The sequence below is a fragment of the Vombatus ursinus genome, unplaced genomic scaffold (genome assembly GCF_900497805.2).
Source record: "Vombatus ursinus unplaced genomic scaffold, bare-nosed wombat genome assembly UNPS02014825.1, whole genome shotgun sequence".
NCBI lineage: Eukaryota > Metazoa > Chordata > Mammalia > Diprotodontia > Vombatidae > Vombatus > Vombatus ursinus.
Window position 1 is genome coordinate 9,569,106 of NW_020954603.1, and position 22,657 is coordinate 9,591,762.

At 40.8% G+C, this 22,657-nt stretch overlaps 1 protein-coding gene across 1 annotated transcript in view; it reads right to left on the minus strand.

The window, feature by feature from the left end:
* The window catches only part of EPHX4 (epoxide hydrolase 4), a 30,454-nt gene extending 19,781 nt beyond the window's left edge, over nucleotides 1-10,673 (minus strand). Inside the window, exons 1-2 of the mRNA XM_027838132.1 lie at nucleotides 10,425-10,673; nucleotides 8,116-8,201 (exon numbers count right to left, since the gene is read on the minus strand). Coding sequence (XP_027693933.1) covers nucleotides 8,116-8,201; nucleotides 10,425-10,673 — 335 coding nt within the window. The remainder of the gene's footprint in view (nucleotides 1-8,115; nucleotides 8,202-10,424) is intronic.
* Nucleotides 10,674-22,657: the final 11,984 nt, after the last annotated feature.

The following is a 22,657-nucleotide window of genomic DNA, read 5'->3' on the forward strand; positions in this document are numbered from 1 at the left end:
TCTGGTGGCTTTGCCTATAAAAATGACTCCTGAATCTATGTCTCTAGGCCTGACCTCTCTTCTGAGCTCCAGGTTTGCAACTACAAGTGCTTAGAGAACATTCTCAACCTGAACATCCTTCTCCCTGGTAACTACAATTCCACATGTCCAAATGTCTCAGTGATTTTACCACTTACCTAGTCTCCCAGGCTCAACACCTTGGTGTCATCTTCCACTTTTGTCTTTTCTTCACCTCTCATATCTAATCAGTGACCAAGTGCCATGAATTTTATCTCTGAAAAAATCTTTTATATATGTGCGCCATTTCAACTGCCCAATGCTGACTGCTGCAATCTGGGTACAGGTTCTAATTAACATCTGCTTGTACTCTTGTAAGTGCCTCTTTTTTTTTTTTTTGGCCAGGCAATTGGAGTTAAGTGATTTGCCCAGGGTCACTTAGCTAGTAAGTGTCAGTTGTCTGGTCTGAGACTTGATTTGAACTCAGGTCCTCGACTCCAGGGCTGGTGCTCTATCCACTAGCCACCGAGCTGCCCCTTGTAACTGCCTCTTAACAGGTCTTCATCCCTTCACTCTTTACCCTTGAGATGCTCATATCTTTCTTCTGTCCAGAAACCTTTAGTCCCTCTCTATTGCCTTACGGAATAAAGTCTAGATTCTTTTGCCTGGCGTTCAAGGTCCTCTACAACCTCATGCCCAAACTGAACTGCTTGGTGCTCTCCTAGTCACATGTATTTGTTCATAGTGTTCTAGGAAAGCAGATAGAATGCTGGACCTGCAGACAGGAAGACCTGAGTTCAAATCCCACCTCAGACACTTACTAGTCATTTAACCTTCATCTACCTCAGTTTTCTCAATTGTAAAAGGGGTATAATTATAGCATCTACCTCTCTGGTTGCTGTTAGGCTGAAATGAGATAATATTTGTAAAGTGCTTAGCATAATACTTGGCAAGTAGTAGGTACTACATAAATGTTAGTTAGAATGATGATGATAATGTTAGTACAATTATTATTATTCACTTCAATTTCTCCTTGAAATCTGATTCCTCCATCATGTCATGACATATTCCCTCCTGGACCTCACATAGTACTTTTCTTGTACTTCCCTAGTACACTTACTATGTTTTACTTTGAGTTATGTTTATTTGTGTACATGCCATATTCCCTTACCTACATGAGGGAAGGAACTTTGATTTAAACTTTGTGTCTCCCCTAGCAACTGGGGTGCTCTGCACATAGTTGGTGCCTAATCAATATTTGCTGGTTTTAATTAAATACTCAACACCATAACTTGTGATTTCAAATGATAAATTTGACTTAAGTATAATAATATTTATTACTTATTTGTAATAAAAAAGTATGATAATATTTATTATTTATATGTTTAATAAACAAATGATTAATCTGTACACTAAAATTTTGGTCTGGTGATTATACAAATGGGCTACTTACCAGATTTTTATTTTCTTACATATAGTTAAATTCTTTATATTTTAAAGTATTAAAGTACCATATAATTTAAATTCTTTTTCTCCCAAAATGAAACAAGTTCCACTTTTGCTGTTAATAACAACTCTGGCAACATGTTTTTAAATTAAATATTTCCTTATATTTTGACAAATAAGATACTAAAAATTCCCAAAAAGTAGAATGACAACTCTTCTAGTAAATTGCAAAAGACTAATTGAAAAATGTATTGTCTTTAGAAAGTTTCAACCCTAAGTAAAAAATGTACTGACATCTAACCTACATTTCAACTCTCAGTTCTCCCAACAGTCTGTGAGGAGCTCTTTGAGGGAATGAAATATCTTTTGTCTCTTTTTGTATCCCAGATGCTTAGAACAGTCCCTGGCACATAGTAGGTGCTTAAAGAATGTTTATTGATTTATTGACTAAACTTATGAAATGATCCATATGCCCACTTCCTGTGATGATAAGGGACATCTTTTTGTTGTTGTTTTAAACTCAAACCCTTAAGTTAGTTTCTGAGAAAAACTGTCAAATCTCATTGCAATGATGAAGTAGACTTGAACAAAGGCAGTCCCTGGGCAATTTTCATCTCTGATGATTTGAACTATTTTAACCAACTATTTGAGGGGCAGCTAGGTGGCGCTATAGTGCATAGAGAGCCTAGCCTGGAGTCAGAAAGACTAATCTTTCTGAGTTCAAATCTGGTCTCAGACACTTACTAGCTGTGTGACCTTGGGTAAGTCAATTAACACTGTTTGCCTCAGTCTCCTCATCTGTAAAGTAAGCTGTAAAAGAAAATTGCAAACCACTCCAGTATCTTTGCCAAGAAGACCCTGGTTAGGGACACAACTAAAAAAAAAACTGAACAACAAAAACTAACTAGTTGAGTTATTGTCATCTATATTTTCTTTTGCTTCTGCCAACTAGTTAACAACAAGGGGCTTATCAACACAATAGGCACTTTCCCAGGTTTTACTGTATTAAAATAACCAGGGTTCTCATCTTTACCAGGCAGAGCCCACTTCAGATGCAGAACATCCTTTCTTCCTCTGTTTTCTGGATCTCTTGTAAAGGCTGGGCTGTTGTGATCAGGCACTTTGTGCTCAGTGGCATAAATAACCCTTTGTAAAATGCTCACATGCCTCATCACTCAAGAATTTTGATGAATACATTTTATGCAGCTGGTGAGGAAAAGGACTCTAAGGGCTCAAAGAAACTGCTTTGTCAGCTCAAAATATTTTTAAAACGGGTTCAGAAGGAGGAGGGGAGAGGACAGCAGAATGTCATCTCTTGGCAAAAGTCAATTTCATTTTCAAGTGTATCTGGCCAAGGTACCTTGGTGTGTGTTTATTTGTATCAGGTCTTTGTTAGCTTCCTTCAGCTGGACAGGGAATTGCATTGTTTTTGAAAAGTTCCTAAGTCTATGGAAGCAAAGCTGGACAGTGGAAAAGGCACCTTCTCTGGAGTCAGAGAAATGGGTTTAAAATCCTGCCTCTGACACCATATACGTATCATTGGATGTCACTTGACTTCACTGGGATTCAGTTCTCTTATCTTCAAACTGATAAGGTTGTTCTACATGGCCTCTGAGTTCATGCCCACCTTTAAATCTATGTTCCTGTTAATGTGTACAAGTCAACTGACCTCCCTGGGTCTCAGTTTCCTCATCGGTAAAATGAAGGGCATGTACTAGATATGGCCCCTGAGGTCCCTTCTGGTTCCAGAGCTCTGATCCTATCCTATGGACAATTCTTAGATGGTGATGAGGATGCAGTATGAGAGGCTGTCCTATTGAGTGGAAGACAGATGGACTTAGAGTGAATGAAATGGGTTTAAATCCCAGGGTTCTGACACTTAGTTGATGGATGAAGATGGGAAAATCTCTGGCTTCTTCTTTGGCCCTAGAATGGGGACTGTAACTTGCATTACCTACTTTCTTAGTGTGCAAGTAAGAAGGAGACTTTGCATACCTTCAAGCTTTCCATAAAAGCAATATTAGAGAACCAGAGAAGGAGAGGACTCCCACCCAGAATGGATAGGATGGTGATAAGCGAGAACGAAGATCTTCTCAAGTCTCACTTTTCACCTTTTGTCTTCCAAGAAGAATGTACTTGAAAGAATAGGGAGGAAATGGACTAATAGAGAATTGATAACCAGAATAAGCAAGACAGTGCCTTGGTTGGTCTTCTTGAGTTCATATAGCCCATCCCAAATGAACAACATCTTAAGGTACCAAAAGAAAGGACAGCCAGGGTGGCTGAGCTGGTGGCTTCTGAGGTCAGCGGTTTCTGAAAGTTCAAAGAGAATGGGAAAGGAACCAGAGTTTTGGGAAAGGGTAGATGTCTCAATTTTTAGACAAGTGAAGAGAATGGAGCTTACAAATATTGGCTAGTTTTGCTTCAGGAAATTAGGTGGGGCAGTAGATAGATTGCCAGGCCTAAAATCATATCAAAATCTAGTTGTGTGACTCTGGACAGGTCACTTAACCTCTTCTTGTCTCAGTATCCCCAATTGTAAAATGGGGATAATAACAGGGTTACCATCCCAGGGTTGTTGTGAAGATCAAATGAGATAATGTTTGTAACTTGATTAATTAGCATAGTGCCTGGTGCATAATAGCTACTTAATAAATGGTTATTTCCTTCCTTTCTGGTAAAAGTCTAGTACATACTTTTCTTTGGCAGCATATTTCACTGTGTGGCACAGTAGAGAGAGTGCTAAACGTGGAGTCAAATAAGCTGTGTTCAAATCCACCTGTGACCATGGATTCTTAAGTTCTCTAAACTAGGGCTTCTTAATATGGGCTCCTTAACTTGATTGTTTTGGGTTTTTTTTTTAATTGAAAACTGTATTTCAATATAATTAATTTCCTTTGTGATCCTATGTATTTAAAAGCATTATTCTAAGAAGTGTTCTATAGGCTTTGCCAGACTTCCAAAAAACTCATGACCTTTGAAGAGCAATTTGGAATTATGCCCAAAGAGTTATAAAACTGCGTACTCTTTGATCCAGCAATACCACTGTTAGGTCTGTTTCCCAAGATGATCAGGGAAAAAGGAAAAGAACTTATATGTCCTAAAATGTTTATAGCATCTCTCTTTGTGGTGGCAAAGAATTGGAAATGGAGGGGATAACCATCAATTGAGGAATGGCTGAACAGATTGTGTTAAATGATTGTGATCGAATATCGTTGTGCTGTAAGAAATGATGAGCAGGATGCTTTCAGAAAAACCTGGAAGACTTACGTGAACTGATGCAGAGTAAAGTGAGCAGTACCAAGAGAATGTTGTAGATAGTAACAGCAACATTGTTCCAAGAGTAACTGTGAATGACTAAGCTACTCTGAGTAATATGATCTTTCAAGTCAGCTACAAAGGGCTTATGAAGGACACTACTATCTGCCTTCAGAGAAAGAACTGATATATAGAAGTATGCATTGTTAGATTACACACACACACACATACACACACACACACACACATATAAAATGTTGCCCTTCTCTAATGGGGGGTTGGGAGGGAGGGAGACAACTCAGAACTTGAAATTTCAATTTTTTGAAATAAAGATTAAAAGAAAAGTCTGTGATCAAAAAATAGAAAGGATATGAAGCTCTACTCTGAGGCATTTTTTTTACTAAATTATAGGAAGGCTTGACACACTGCCTTATTATTAATGGGCAAGTAAGCTGTTAACTGGGTAGCTAGTTGATGCAGTGGATAGAGCATTGGGCCTGGGATCAGAAAGACTCATTTTCATGAGTTCAAATCCAGACTTGGACACTTACTAGCTGTATGACCCTGGGCAAGTCACTTAACCCTGTTTGCCTCAGTTTCCCCATCTGTAAAATGAGCTGGAGAAGGAAATGGCAAATCACTCTAGTACCTTTGCCAAGAAAACCCTAAACGGGATCACAAAGAATCAGACACGACCGAAACAACAAACAAGATTCTGTTAACTAGCAATATTTTCACCCGGGACAAGTGGGTACAAACCAGACTAGTGGTGTCAAACTCAGAAACGAATCCCTGAAGCCGAATTTTGACTTAGAGGACCACAAATTAGCATCAATGATGTTGTATTGTATTTTCATGTATTTTGTTAAACATTTTGCAGTTACATTTTAATCTGGTTCCTGCTGCACTTGGGGGCTTATGGCCATTAGTACTCCAAGTACCAACTCTGAATTTGACACGTGAGACTCTCCAGAGATTTCTACTGTGCTGGAAGGGCTGTAGTACAATGGGTTGACACTGCCAAGGATGGAGTCTGGCAAGAGAAGAATGGGGCTGTTGATGGATGAGGCCATATGCCTTTTTGTCTCTTTTGCACCTTTATTCACACTATCTCCTCTCCACTTGGAAAGCCCCCAATGGCTACCTGACAAGTCTTACCCATGCTTCAAGGCTCAGATCAAACACTACCCCCTTCCATGAAGTCATCATGATCCTCCTCCAAATGGATGTGATCTCCAACTCCCGTCATATTTTGTGTACACCTCTTCTTATGACACTAATAATTTGTTTTACATTTACAGTGGGATGTCTTATTCCCACTCCTTCCCCTACCAGATTTAGACTCTGAACACATATAGCATTTAATAGGTGCTTATTGAATTGAATAGACTTAATCTATAATGGAATAATTTCAAGAACTGAGAGGAGTAGAGTAGATATTTTGGGGCAAAGCATGGGATCTTGCCCTGAACCTCTCATATTACACCATCTATTCTACCTCCTCAGGCAGCCTAAGGTATTGACCACTTCATCATAAGCAGAGTCAAACCCCATTGTCCTTAGTTAGAAAAAAATATGGCCAAACATTCATTTTGACATTTTATCTAAAGTAAAACTGCACATATAAAGGCCTCTTTAGCACCAATTTTGTGTTCATTCAGTAAATTCTGGTTTTTCCATCCAGCTGTTGACCAGCCTGACCTATTTAGCTTATGAAACATCACAACATCACAGCCAGAACTATATGATCAAAAACCAATTTCTCCTTTCACTGAGCATGAAAAAAACATTTTTCAAGTTCTGGTTAAAAATTAATAATAGGTTGCTTTTTTCTCTGTACTTATTATTTGTCACACAGTGTTCAAATGTGGACCAGACAATAACTGGAGCAGATTGCTAGTTATTGTATAATAACGAGTAGTGGGGTGGGGGTGATAGAGCTATAGATTTTCTTTCTAAAATCTGTGCTAAACATTATCATGAACTGTAATATACATGACCAAAAGGAAAAGATAAAATATGTATGCATACTATAATGTGTTCACTGGAGCAGATAGCCACCTTCCAGGGCCTCAGTTTTCTCAGCTGTTAAATGGGGGAGCTGGATGAGGATGGTGTCTGCTGGGCCTTCCAGTTCTAATTATCTATGAACTTATCAGTTTCTTGATATGTTATTAGTTAAAAGTGTGTTATAAAGTTGATGCCCATTGGTTGGGGAATGGCTAAACAAATTGTGGTACATGAATGTAATAGAATGCTACTGTGCTGTAAGAAACAATGAATACAGACAAGATGGAAAGATTCATGTAAACTGATGCAGTGTGATGTAAGCAGAGCCAAAAACACAATATATTCAGTGACCACAACAATGTAAATGGAAAGAATGACAGACAGCACACCAAAAAAAAAAATCAATGGTAAATGTAACAAAATTATAAAGAGCAAGAAGGATTCTTAGTGAAGAGATATGAGAAGACACCCCCACCCTACCCCGTCATGGAGGTGGGAGGTCCTCAGGTGCTACTCATGGCACAGGTTTTCAGACTTTCAACATATCCATCAGTTCTACTGATTTTTCTCCTTCTTTAAAAAAAAAATACTATTTATTATAGGAGACAGGTCTGTGGGAGGGGGAAGGGGAAGGATATTGGGGTTAACTATGACAATGTAAGAAACAGAAAACCTAAATAAAAACATTTTAAAAATATTTGATGATTCCTGTGCACATTCATGTGCCCCCTTCCTCTCCCAAGACTAAGCTTCCTTAAAAGCAGTAGCCTCCTGTCTATTCTTTCTTTTATCTTTTTAAAAATTTTTTTATCTTTTCTTCTGCTCCACTGCCTGGCCCCTAAGGCCTGAGTGCAGTATTTTGTTACTATTATTATTATCATTGTTATCATTGTTATTGTAATTATTATTATTCTGGATCTGTGATTTCATTGGTGTAGAGAATTCCCTGTATGGAATCTCCCTTCACTAATTCAGACTAATGCATTTGACTATGTCTTATACTGATGGAGAATTACCCAGAGCACCGAGAAGTGGCTTCCCCAAGGTCATACGGCAGGCTTGTGCCAGAGGGAGGATCTGGACTCAGGTCTTTGTGACCCCAACACTCTATCTACTATGCCATCTCCTGAGAGCATGCCTCTTGGTACATGGAAATTTGTAGCCTGAGTTCTTTGCAGTTGCTATTGGAAACATCTGTGTGGTTAAAATATAAGCTTAGGAGGCTGTGATGTGCATAGCTGAGCAAAATCCCACCATTCAAACCCCCTTGGGAGCAGTGCAAATCCCAGTGGCCGCAACAACAAATTAGAGAGGGTTCTGTCAAACGTCATGACTAGAAAATGAGAGGTCATACCATGAAAGGGCAGTGAAGTCTTTAATGAAAGGAAGGGAAGTGATTTTTACCAGAACTCAGGAAAGCCGTGTAACAGCAGCATAAGTGGCTTGCCCCTCTCTCCAGCAGCGACATAATGAAACCTTAGCCCTGAGTCCTGCAGGAAAAGAAGAGATCGCATATGGAATTTCAGTGATATTTCGAAATACCAAAATAATAGACTTAGTTTTTACATTTGATTTTTAAAATATGTGTTTGTATTATTTTGTAACATCAACAAGAAATAAACAAAGCCATGACTTATCAGAGGGGTAAACTCTTCACTGTAACTTTCCTCCCTATACTACTCTAGGGGCAGATCACACATCGTGAGGCAGGGAGGCAGGGTCACCGTTGTGACTTTCCTCCCACTGAGGTGTCACATTTCATCAGTTCAGGCTCTGCAAGACATAGAAAGAATTCTAATCTGAATGTATCTCCCAGTCTTGTTTACCTCCTCATCACACATTTTGCTCAGCATACTAGTCAGTATCTATGCCATCAGTTACATAATTCACACCTCTCCTCCCTCCCTTTTTTTAGGTCTTTGCTTCCCACATTTTTTTTTTTTTTTTCCGGTTGGATGCTGTTTATACAGTGCTCTTTGCTGCCTGTTTCCTCCCTCTCTTGGCCGTTTTAGTAATCATTCCTGACAGTGGAATGCCCTGAGTGTTCAACATTTCACTTCATAGGTACATGACAAGACAAGGAGAAGAAAAATTATAGGAACAGAGAGAGACGGAGAGAGATGGAGAGAGACAGAGAGAGACAGACAGACAGACAGACAGACAGAGAGGCAGAGACAGAGAAGCAGAGAGGTGGAGAGAAAACCACTAGATGAACAGGGAAGAAATATGGAGTTAAGCAATAGAGAAGAAAGCAAATGAATGCACAAGGAGGAATGAAAGCTAGCAAAGGCATGAAAGGCCCAAGGAAGGAAGTTAGAAACTAGAGTTTGTGTCAAGTGTCCCAGAACAGCCTTCCAGGTACTCAAAGAAAAAGAAACCTCCTGGAATTTCCACTGCAAACTCCAGGCCGCTTAACGCTTGTTTAAGTTGGTCCAGGAGAACCTGTCTGACTTTTGTCTTGAGGTTAGAAGATACACCTACTTGTAACTTGTGAGGGGCTCGATGGTTATGAATTGATTGAAAGATTCTCCCAGTTCTCCTGGTACAATTAAGCATATTGTGTACCACCAGGATTTCGGGAGAATGCTGGCCCCCTGGCCCCACCCCTCCATCTACTGGACAATTTCCATCCCAACTGGAGGACTTCCTTGGCCCGGAGCCTGTGCAGCAAACATGTCACGGTGGCTCAGGGCTCCCGACTCCAAAAGGAGCTTGGGGGCAGATCCGTGGCCAGGTGACAGCAGTAATCCAAGAGCCAGATTGCTTGGTGCAGTGTGCCTGGGTCTGCCCGTGTGTCAGGGCACTGAAATAGAGTCCCTGGGGGGCATATATCTATCTGCAAGGCAATCCGGAAGCACAGGGAAGGAAGGAAAGGCTTACGTTCTATTCGAGTTCTCCTTAAGCTTACTGCACCACCACCCCCTCCGCCCCCCCACCATATGTACTGTGAATCATTTGCTAATAATTTCTAGGGCATTCGGGGATGCCGAATTCCTGGCTTTTCCAATTTTCACTCTCAAATTTCCCATGAATTACTCTATTTACTTTTTCATTGCGGCGAGCTCCTCATAACCACTTGGATATCATACTCACTTCCTTAAGGTTGATCTAGGTTCTAAGGGCAAAAAGGTGACTGTAGAAAACCCCTATGCTCTGCAGAGGAAAAAGACGACCTACTGTGTATGTGTTGGGGGGAGGCGACAAGTGAGGACAAGATTCCTGTTAACGAAATTCTAATCCCCCCCACCCCCGCCCTTCCTTCAAAACTGAGCTTTCAATATGAACTGCTGTTTGTCCGATCTGAATAAGTGTGGGGATGTGCCCCCCCCATTTCTCTCTTCTCTCTCTCTCTCACATACACACACACACACACACACACGCACACGCACACGCACACACACAGAGGAGGGATGGAGGAAGCAGACAAACGTGAGCACAAGTCTCGGCCCCCTGCACCCCTCTTTCTGTTCCGAGCCCCCAGCAGATCTCTCGCTGCCGTTTGAGAGCCCCCTGTGCTGGCGGCCCACCGTCTCGGTTCCTCCGTCGCGGCACCGCTGGGTACTGCATGGTTTGGCACCAAACTGCCCCCGGGTCACGAAGACGACTGGGGTCTCTTCGGGACTCTCCAGCTTCCCTCCCTCCCTCCCTCCCTCCCGGGCTGCGCTCCGCTCCCAGCGGAGCTGAGCCGGGGCGGGGGCAGCCTTGGCCTTTACCTTAATCCGCACGTAACAGTGGGTTCCCAAGGAGGGGTCGTTCAAGCAAGCTGGGGGGTTCTCCCGCACGAGCCTCTGAAAGGTCTGGCCGGGTCCTCTCCCGATGCTCCACAAAAGTTTCAGCAGGTGAACCGAGGCGCAGAGCCCACAATAGCCATACACCAGGGTCCAAAAGAGCAGAGCCCGGAGAGCGCCGGTCAGTCGCGCGGTCAGCAGCGGCCAGTAGTCTCGGAGCCTCGCCATCGCCATGGGAGGGGCGGCTCCGGGGCCGCCGGCCGCTCAGCCCTCTTCCCCGGCGCTGCGGGGCTCCGTCCTCGGCCCCTGAGCCCGGTACCCGGACAGGCTGGCGCCGGCTCCTGACCCCCCCCCCCCCCCCCGGCCCAGCCGGGAGCACAGACTCGGGGCTGAATGAGGCGAACCGAGCAGGAGGACAGGCTGCGCCGCGGGGACCCCCCCCCCACCCTCCTGCAGAGCCTCAGACGCGGACTCCCAGCTCCAGGCTCCCCAGGAGCCCGGGTGGACCCTGCGCTCTCGTGCCCAGCCTTGGCGTAGCTTCGGACGGGCTCCCGCGGGCCCCGCCCGCTCGGTGCAGCTACTGGTTACGCTGGCAGCCGCGCTAGGGCGAAGGCTTCACCCCGCTAAAAGGGAAACAAACGATGCTGATGCTGGCCTTCAAGGGTCATCACATTAGGCGGAGCGTGTCACGAAGAGACTGGACGCAAGTTGTGGTATACGATTGTGATGGAATACTACTGTGCTGTAAGAAATGAGGAGCACGACGGCTACAGAAAAACCTTGGGAAGACTTGTACGAACTGATGCAAAGCGGATTGAACAGAACCAGCAGAACATTGCAGGCAGGAACTGCAATATTGGACCATGATCAAGTGTGAATGACCTAGCTGCTCTGAGAAATGCAATGCTCCAAGACAATTCTTTAGAATTTAGGATGAAACATGCTACCCACATTCAGACGAACAGATGGAGTCTGAATACAGAGCAAAGGATGTTTTTTAAACTTCATTTTTCTTCTTTTTTATGGTGGGGGGGGAGGAATCTGTGTTTTCTTTTGAAACATGGCTAATATGGAAATATTTTGAAAGACTTCACATTTATAATATATATCAAATTGCTTTCCAACTCAAGGTGGGGGAGGAAGAGAATTTGGAATTCAAAATTAAAAACAATGTTGATTTGTAATTGAGAAAAATAAAATAAATCAAGCTTCAAAAAAAAAAAAAAAGATTAGCCACACTGTCTCCCAAGAGGCAGATTCACAAAGAAAGTTAAATCCCTCCATGCTAGATTGTAAGCTTTTTAAGGGCAAGGACTATCTTGTACTCATCTCTCTCTCCCCACCTCTAGTCACACTTAAGACGGAAGTTTTAAAATGTACCTTTGGTAGAATGAAAGCCTACTTAGGGCAGTGAAGACAACATGGAGCCCATTCCCACTGGATCACTTAGAGGCCCTCCAGCATATTTTTAAGGTTTAAGATCAACTTCCTACATGGCCATCTTTTCTAATTCTAAATCAAGATAGAATATTATCCTATAGCATAACCATTGTATATATGTGTAATCGTATATATGTATAATATATATGTGTGTGATCTAAAAGTCCTTTGATTTCCTTCTTTGTTTCCATTCTTTCATCAGCAAATGCCTATCCTTTGACCATTGGTAAGTCTTCTGTAAATGTGCCATAAGGGGTCCAAAGAAATGTGCTGGGGCCTTTCTCAAGTTCTCTTGATACTACCATTTATTCTACTGTACAATTCAGTTATATGGCAAGAATACTAGAGTCAAAACTAAGTACTGGACAGTCAAAGGCCCATCTGGAGACTAGGATTCTGGACAGACTAGGAGATCTGGCTGTTCTGAATTCAAACGTTTATTAATCATTCAATCAACAGACATGTATTAAGCTCCTACTATGTGTCAGGCTGTGTGTGAGACGGGGATCCAAAGAAAGAGCTTTCATTCTACGACAATGCTATTTAATATTAATCTGCTGAATAAGAATTCACATTTCAATAGCATTTTAAGGCATGTGAACCTTCATCTTCACAGCAGCCTTCTGAGGTAGCACAAGTACTATTATTTCCATTTCACACACAAAGAAACAAGTTCAGAAAGTTATTTCCCACCTACTAAGAGACAAAGCCAGGATTCAAAGACAAGTTCTTAACTCCAAGTTAAGTGGTCTTTCTATTTTCAATATTTATTTCAGCAATTCCATTTCTGATGTTCAGTGTTGAGTCCAAACTAGAGGTAAAGTCCTGCAGATGGTGAGTTCCTCCAGCTTCTCTTGCTTACAGAGGATATTGTGCTGATTGCATCAAATCCTGGACTACTGAAAAGCCTCTTGAATGCAAGCTATAATGATTCAAGAATTTAGACTATCTACACAGGAAAAACCAAGTGGATGAAGAATATTTATTGTCCAGATTGTGATAAGAAATTGGATGGACAACCCATAGAGCTGTTCCATCAGTATACACTTCTTAGACAATGGATGTTGAATTGGATCCAAAACTGAATAGGAAAAAAGTGAATTGAATTTCCTTTGGAGAAAATGTGGTGTTTCGAAGGACCCTAAGCTTCTGTGGAAGGGCCTCTTCTAGCCATAGGCAAATTGTCTACTGCCTCATCTCATAGATAACTAAACAAAAAGCTCTAAGACAATGTTAGGAGGTGGAGACTGGCACAGTTGAATTGAGTTAAATAAAAAAAAGTAGGTCATGAACAAACTTTGGTACCTTTGTTCTTTGTATGAGATACAAGATCATTTATTCGGGGGAGAGTTTTTCAAAAGCTCATCCAAGAGAGTAAAAACCAGGTTCCTGTCTCTGAGAATTGGTTGAAACATCAAGCAGGGGATGAGTTAGAGTCTTACCTTGACTTCCTTTTCTCCTTCCTTTACCCCCTCAACCAATCAAAATGCTCCAAAAAAATCCCTAAAACAGCATGTGGAATTAGTAGGTAACTCCTTGTTTTCCACCAGTTCCCACCCTGAGGCCCCTGAAAAGTGGGGGTGCATCCTTAATACAGATATTCTACAAAAGGGGAAGCATAGAAAGCCATTTTTGGAGAGGTTGCCACACCTCCACAATCTGGACAGCGATTTGGAGTACCATGATATCCCTCCCATGGCTAGTCAGCTGCAAATAATATTCTTTAATCAATCTCATTTGGACACATGAAATCTTATTCATGAGTTTTCTCTTTTATTTCTTTCTATAGTTTATCACATAAGCACTCATTTGGAAAGAGAAGCTTTTGAATATCCAAATGGAAGAGTTGAAATGGGTGGGAAAAGCTAATCGTATCTCATTGCAAAACTCACACAAATAAATCACCCTCATTCAGATTGTTAGAGTGAGTGGCCATTCAGCATCTCCATGAAACAAATGCCCATCTTTCTAACATCAGTGTGTGTTCAGCAATTGGGTGGCTGAAATTCATAGAATGCCAGGTTTCTAAAGAATTGAAGTTGTGGGTAATTGACCAAAGCGCAGAATGACCATAAGTAGGTTGCAAAATGTTACCAGTGAAGAACGATGCAGGAGAAGCAGTGTAAACAGTAGCATTGAGGGAGATTTATGCCCAAAAAAGCAGACAGGCTTGTCATATAATAACAGCAAGGGATAAACATGTTCCCACTGGAATGCATGCAGTATCAAAGATCTGTCTTCCCTATAATCCAGTTTTATTAGGTAGATACCATGTGGAGAATTTTTAAGTGGGGAGAACCGGAAGGCTAGCTTTCAAAGCTACAATTTAATCGTAGTAGTATATACTTAAAGAAAGTCAAGCAGTACATAAGAGAAATTTACAGTTTTATGTACAGTTCTCCATTTGTTCTACTGAGAGGCTGAAGACTTTGCGCAATTTTGCACAAGTCAGGACATCACCCCAGGATGTCATCTTCAAAGGACAAATAACAATGACTGTAGATATGCAAATGACTGTTCTATTTAGTACTTGTTAAAAATAAAAATAAAAACTAATTTAAAAAACTAATTAAAAAAAGAATTTATGTGAGAACATGGATACAAGTAGCACAAGGATGGGTAGGGATGGATGAGTTGCAATCCGCACTCTTTAAGGGAAAATGCACATCAATGAGACCACAGATCCATCAACATATTACAGAAGGCAGGATGTAGCCAGATTATAGAAGAACTGGAAAAACAAGCTGAGTTCATTTAGTCAATCAATAAACATTTACTAAGCAGCTATGTGCCAGGCACTATCCTAAGCTCTGGGTATACAAAGAAAGGCAAAGGACAGTCTCTGCTCTCAAGGAGCTCATAATTTAACGGGTGAGGCAACATAAATATGCCTACGTACAAACAAGCTCCATACAGGATAAATTGGGAAAAACCAACAGTAGGAAGGCACCAGAATTGAGAGCAATTGGGAAAATCTTCCTGTAAACGGTGAGATTTTAGCTGGTCCCTAAAGGAAGTCAGGGAAGCCAGAAACTGGAGCTGAGGTGGGAGAACATTACTGGGACAGGAGACAGGGTAAATGCCCAGCTGGGGGATGGAGTTCCTTGTTCAGGGAATAGCAAAGAAATCAGTGACATTGGTTCACAGAGTACAATATTGGGGTGGGCATAGGGGATGGCATAAGATGTGAAAAGATTGGAGAGGTAGGGTGAGCCAGGTTACGGAAGGCCTCTGCACACCGGATGCAGGGTTTTAAATTTTGTCCTGGAAGTGAATGGGAGTTGCTGAAGTTTGTGGAGGAGTGGGAAGGTGGAGGATGATGTGGTCAGACCTGTACTTTAGGAAGACCACGCTGACAGTTGAATGCAGGATGGACTGGAGTGGGTCTAGACTTATGGAGGGAGACCAACCAGCACGCTATTGCGATAATGTAGGCATGAGGTGATGCCAAAAGAGAGAAGGGGGCATGTGCGAGGTGTAGGAAGGCAAAATCAACCAGCTTTGGCAATAGATTGGCTATGGGAGGTGAAACATAGTAAGAAGTTGAAGATGATGCCTAAATTGTGAACCTGGGTGACTGGAAGGGTGGTGGTACCCTTAATAGTAAAAAGGAAGTCTGGAAGGGGAGGAAAGATATTGAGTTCAGTTTTGGACACACTGAATTTAAGATCTAATAGGCAACACTATAGATGCAACACTGAAGGTCAGCAGAGAAGTTAGGGCTGGATAAGTATATTTGAAAATCATCAGTATAGAGATAACCACTGAATGCATGGGAGCTGATGAGATCACCCAGTGAAATAGTATAGAGAGGGGAAAAAAGGTACCAGGATAGAGCCCTGTGAAAAACCTAGTTATGCCAACCTAGACGAGGATCCAGCAAAGGACATGGGAGTGGTCCAATAGGGAGGTAAGAATGTTAGTAATCCACTGTCCTTAAAACTTTGAGAGAAGAGGATCAAGGAGAAGAAGGTGACTGAGTTTTAGAAGCTACAGAGAAGTAAAGAAGGATGAGGAGAGGCCATTCAACTTGGCAATTAATACATCATTAGACTTGGTTCAGCAGAAAGTGCAGTCCATGTTTTTAGTTGAAATGATTATCAAAGAGGAATTTAAGTTTAGCACCTAAGAACTTGTTACTTATGGGTTCCCTAGAAAAGCTACCTGTCTTTAAGCCCCTGTGAAGGTCAGGAACCACCAAAACCTTAGCTCACAACCCTTCATGTAAGTGTTGACTTTCTGAAAGTATGGGTTGTTATTGTTGTTTGTTTCTTTTTTTTTTTTAAAGTAGCCTAGTGTTTGATAAACCCAATAATCCCAGCTATTGGGGTAAGATTATTTGATAAAAATTGCTGGGAAAACTAGAAAGGCAAAAACTAGATACAGACCAGTATCTGACAAGACACAGTCCAAATGGGTACATGACATAAAGGATGACGTGTTAGTAGATCACAGAAAAAAATTTACCTGTCAGCTCCATGGATAGAGGAAGAGTTCATGACCAGACTAGAGAGATACACTCACAAGAGGCTAAATGCACATTTTTGATTACAGAAAAAAATTTAAGTTTTTGCACAAGCAAAATCAATTCACCTAAATTATAAGAGAAACAGTTAAAGAGGAAAAAATCTTTGTAGCAATTTTCTTTAATAAAGGGCTCATTTTTAAGATATGTAGGGAATGGAATCAAATTTATAAGAATAAGAGCCATTTTCCAATTGATAAATGGTCAAAGTATATAACTAGGTAATTTTCAGATGAAGAAATCCAAGCTTTTGGTAGGCATGTGAAAAAAGTTCCTTAAATCATTTATAATTAGAGAAATGCAAATTAAGGCAACTCTGAGGTACCACCATCAGATTTGGCAAAATTACCCCAAAAAAGTAGAATGACAAATTTTGGAAGGGCTGTGAGAAAACAGGTGCATTAGTATACTGTTGGAGAAACTGTAGACTGGTCCAGCCCTTCTGGAAATCAATAGCTTCAAAAATTGTTACATTATGCATATCCTTTGACCCAGTGATACCAATATTAGGTCTAAACACCAAAGACATCAAAGAAAGAAGGAAAGGACCCATATATATATGTATACATACACACATACGTCAGCTTTTTGTAGTGACAAAGAATTGGAAACTGAGGGGGATCCTCATCAATTGGGGAATGGCTAAAAAGTTATAGTACCTAAATGTTATGGAATACTATTGTGCTGTTCAGAAATTATAAAGGGACTGGTTTCAAGGAAAACCTGGTTAAGATTTGTATGAACTGATGCAGAGTGGAGTGTAAAGTCGGACATCTTTGAAGGACTTTAGAAATTTGATCAATGCCAACCATGACTCCAGTGTACTCATAATGAAATATGCTACCCACTTCCTGACAGATTAGGGAGTCAGATTGCAGACTATTTTTTTTTTAATATGGCCAATGGGGGAATTTATTTGGCTTGACTGTACTTCTTGTAACAGAGGTTTTGTTGCTTCCTTTCTCAGTGGGGAGTGGGAGGGAGAAAAGACTGATTTCTACTAAAAATTTTTTTAAATAATATTACAAAATTGATGAACACCAACAAAAAAGAATTTTTCTATATGCAATTCACTGAGAAGGAATTTTATGAAACTGTGAATTTCTAAACATCTTTTCAAAAAGTATATGTTAAATTTAACACAGTATTGCCAACACTGCCCTGCTTCTTTGACCCTTGCTTTCTTTTACGTATTTTTAAAAATATTTCATTGATGCATTTTCCTTTTTTCTTTTTATTCCCAAAATCACTATCACTCCCACTCTGGCACTCTCTCCACCCAAAATTAAAGTCTTTCCTTGAAACAGAGAAATAGAGTCAAACAAAACAAATTCAGTCTTTTTCTGAAAACGCATGTCTTATTCTGCTCCTACAATCCACCCCTAAGCCAAAGTGGCAAGCATGCATGCTTCATTATGGGTCTTCTGCAATTGTGTTTGATTATTGAGTTGATGAGGAGGGGAGGCTAGGTAGAACTGTGAACAGAGCATTTGACCTGGCATCTGGAAGATCTGAGTTCAAATCCAGCCTCAGATATTTACAGTGTGACCCTGGCCAGTCAACTAACCCCTATTTGCCCCAGTTCATCTGTAAAATGGGGACAGAGAGAAGGAAATGGCAAACCACTCTAGTATCTTTGCCAAGGAAATCTCCTGGACAAAGTCCATGGGGGTCACAGTCAGACACCACTGAATAACAAAAAACAATTGATCAGAGTTCTTAAGTCTTTCAAAGTTGTGTTCCTTGCAGTATTGTAGTTATCACACAACCTGTTCTTAGTTCTTATTTCATTCTGTATCTGTTCATGGCTTCCCAGTTTTCTCTAAACCCAGACCCATCTAAAATTTCTTATGCGCAATATCCCATTAGGTTCACATATTGTTATGCAATTATTCAACTGAGGAGCACCCACTGTTTCCAGTGCTTTCCTCTCTCTCTATACACACACACACACCATGTGCATACATGGAAATGTATTAAGCACCTACTATGCACCAGCCTTTGTGTTAAGTGCTTTACAAATAGTATCTCATTTGATCCTCATCATAATCCTGGGAGGAGGTGATGTGTTATTTCCATTTTATAGTTCAGGAAACTGAAACAGAGGTTAAGTGACTTGCTCAGGGTTACATTGCTAGTAAGTGTCTGATGCCCCGATTTGAACTCGGGTCTTCGAGATTCCAGACCTACTGCTCTATCCACTTTACCCCCTAGTGGTGGTAATGCTGGGAAAGGAAATGATGACAATTAATTGACTTTAGGGATTAAAAAATTCATCTTCCTTCCCTCTCACCCTATCTCCAAGAACAATTTTTTTTAAAAGGTAAAAAAATGTATAATTAGGCAAAACAAACTTCTGTGTTGGTCACATCCAAAAGGAACACACAAACACACTCACTCTGCACTCGAGTCTTTCCCCATTAGGAAGTGGAGAGCATGTTTAGCAGGAATCCTCTGGAATCCTGGTTGGCCCTTAGACTGATCAGAGTTCTTTAGTCATTCAAAGTGTTCAGAATTGTCGCTGTGTGAACTGTTCTCCTGGTTGTTTGCTTCAACCTGCGTTAGTGCATACAAGTCTTCCCAGGTTTCCCTGAAACCAATCCCTTAACCATTTTGTGCAGGATAACGCACCAGGTACATTAAGTGCTGGCAGCTCCCCCCACCACCATTCCTTCCTTCTTTGTATAGACTTCTACTTCCATGCTGATTGAGACCACCTTTCCTAACCTTCCTTGTTCTTCCAATCCCCCTTTCCCTTAGTATATTTCTCTTCCTTATCCTTCTAAACTCAAGACTTACAAGAACCACTCCTGTGCCTTCTAATTCGACTCCCTCCAGGACCCTCTGACATGATGATAGGATTGGCTTCTATTTGGTCTATTTCAATTTTCAGGGAGTTTTACTGCTTGGGCCAGGTTTTAGGGAGTTTTGAATACACTGATTTCTAGCTCAGGTAAGGACAAAACGCAAAGTGTTTTATGAATCTGTTATCTTGAGTGCCTTCAGGCATCTTAATTGGATCCTCACATCTACCCTGAGAAAATGGGTACAAAAATATAGGACATTTGGAAGTTGGAATGGCGTACCCAAAGAAGGGCTCTGGAGATCACCTAATACAACTCCTTCCCATCAGAAAAGTAATATGGTGGTGACATTTTAAAAATTTCCACACTGTACCCTCCTCCTCAAGCACCGCCCCCGCCCCCCCCCCCCACTTTTTAAAATTTTTTCCCCTCAAACAGCACTCCTATTTCTACTGGCTCATGGGTGGACGGCTTTCAGAGGAAGTCTGTTGCTAAAGAAAGCCCACCTTCCTCCTCTCCAGTTTGCCATAGATTGGAATTTTTCTAATATAATTACTGTCAGTAGTACAGTACAAATACTTAGGGCTATTTTTATATTAATAATTGCTTCTGTAGGTTCCATGATCCAAAGGAAACAAAACGTCTTCATTACTCTATTGATCACGAGCATCTCCATGACACACTGGGTCACCAACTGGGGCAGTCTACCCTGGCCATAACTGACGTAAGTTTGGTTCTTGTTTCCCTCAGATTAGGAGGTGACCCTGGGCATCAAGGCAAAAAATGCCACACTCTCCCTGCCCCCCAATACTCTCTCTTACCCAGATGAGAGTAACATTACCCATCTATTTGAAAACTGATCAGTAACAATGATGTGCTCTCCTAGGGCCTGGAACCTAGTTGGTGTTTAATACTTGTTAAACAGTTGACTTCATAATCTGGAGAAAGAGCACAACATTGGAAGGTCCCCATGTAATCTTAGTCTCCCCATCCCATTTCATAATTTGTATATCAAGACATAGTAATCAATTGGAGTCGTGCTTATAAAACATGTAAAGATGAAGCAGATTGTCATGGTTGTATTAACATCTGGAGTGTGTGTATATAGCTAACTATATGCATAGTATACAATAAGAAAGGTATCCTGTGTTTTTGCAATGAATATTTGAATTCTTGAATTCAATGTTTATTGTTCATTAAGACCAAAACCTTGAATTAACAGAAAAACTCCTTGCTCATTTATGCATAGCTTTTTAGGAACATGTCTGAGGGATAACTGTAAAAGCTGACATACTTCACACGTTATTCAACCAGCATGCTACTAATCATCATGCTGATTTTTTTTTTTTGGCTCTGTAGGACTAGGTGGTATCCTCTAGTGCACGGGTATCACCCCCAATAATGTTAACACCTTTACTCCTCTGTTCTACATTTGTATTGACTAAATCGTGACTCCATTACACAAAGGAAAGCTGTTGAGGTGATCATAGGCTCTTTGTAACATACAAATCCTTCATTAAAGGCCTTGGCGACATCTTGGCTTTGTCATGTACCTGTGGAGGTGACCCTGGGTTCTTTAAAGCCATGTGAGGAGAACATAAATTTTGGTATAACAGACCAAGCTAACAACTCTTTTTGAGCGTGGGTTATTGTTTAAATGAAAACCAGCCTAGCAAAATGTGGATAGGCTTATAACCAGGTAATGGATCCTCATGGACCACTGACCCTCAAGAATTCTAGGGAAGGAGTACCCAGAATGAGAACATCACAGATTCTTGTAATGTATTGAAGCAGTGTGTATTGATAGAGGTATACAGATGTATCTATGCTCAATAATTATTAGGAAATGGCAGTAAATATAGGGTGGTTATAAAGTCTTTACACAACTTTAAACTTTGGTAACTTTAGATATACACGATAGAAGTACACTGGTAAACCTTAGGAAAGGTAAATTCTCCAAGTAATTTATGAAGTAGTGTTAACTGTGGGTTAATTTATCTTTCTTACTTGTGGATTATTTTATATGTTAGTGTTGACTGCAGGTTACTTTCATGTAATTAATTTTTTTAAAAAACATAAGTCATTAAATTACTGAGTACAAACTAAAAAACTGGCCTGAAAAAATGTGTCCAGTTATACTGAAGGCTAAAAAGCCAAGCTGTATGGTTCCACTCCTTAACATTTCAGCTTCTATCATGGATATCAAGTAATTAAACTTTAAAGGTGTTCAAGAACTTTTTACCTGGTATTTAGGTAAGAGAAAAAAAAACTAGAGAGTTTTGAGTTTTTAATGTCAGATGATATGAATAACAGCTAATATTTCTATAGTGCTTACTATGTGCCAGGCACTATACTAACTAAGTGCTTTATAGATCTGATCTCATTAGATCATTAGATGATCAGATTGTCATCCAAATTTCAGAATGAAAAATGGGGAGGCAGAAGCACTAGCAAAGTTCTGATGTGTGGGCAACCGAGGGTCTTCTGGACTATCAGCATGACAAAAGCAGGCTGCTTTACTTAATTTCCCCTCACTCACTTTTAGAAAATAATTAGGATAAAATAAACTCTTAAAACATTCTGAAAAAGCCATCCAGTTTGCTAGAGTCCAGACGGTCCATCTTAAAGTGGTCCGTGGTTGGGAACACACGTCTGAGCCGGGCCCAAGGGTGTGACATGGAGGCTCCCAAGGGGCATTTATTTACTAGTGAGTTATTTACAAAAGACTTCAAAAGGAATCATTTTGTTCAAGTTTAAGGCACTAAGACCACAAAGCTCAAAAAGAAGTGCTCACAGTTTAGGACAGAGGTGGTGAACCTGAGGCTTAGAGACCTTGTGTGTGGCCCTCTACGTCCTCAAGTGCGGCCCTTTGACTGAACCCAAACTTCACAGAGCAAAACCCCTTAACAAAAAGATTTGTTCTGTAAAACCTGGACTCAGTCAAAAGGCCAAGGATCACACGTGGCCTCCAGGCTGCAGGTTCCCCAGCCCTGGTTTAAGAGAATGCCTCATGTTCTCCCAACTGATGCAATTTATCTGTTAAGGTAAGTGCTCATTTTCAAAGGCAAATAAATGCTTGATTTAAAAAAAGGTAAAAATTAGAAAGAAACACTAGAGTTCAAAGTCTTTTAAGTTGTTCTGGAATGTTCCTATATAGGCTTCCTAATATTTCACAAGACTACTCAATAAACACCCATAATTAGGCAATCAGGATTACAAAATTATGAAATTCCTTGGAAATATAGCTCATATAAAAAACACTGGGAATATAAAAGAAAGCAGATGTTAAAGAAAATAGTTCAAAATTTTAGTCACTGTGAATCAGAACCCAATGTAACTGATAACTGGGGGTGAAAAGCCTGCTTTCACCCCCACATTGGGATTTATGTTAAAGTTGGCTCCCTCTATGCCCAGAGTTTAATCGAATGAACCAACCAACAACGAATTCA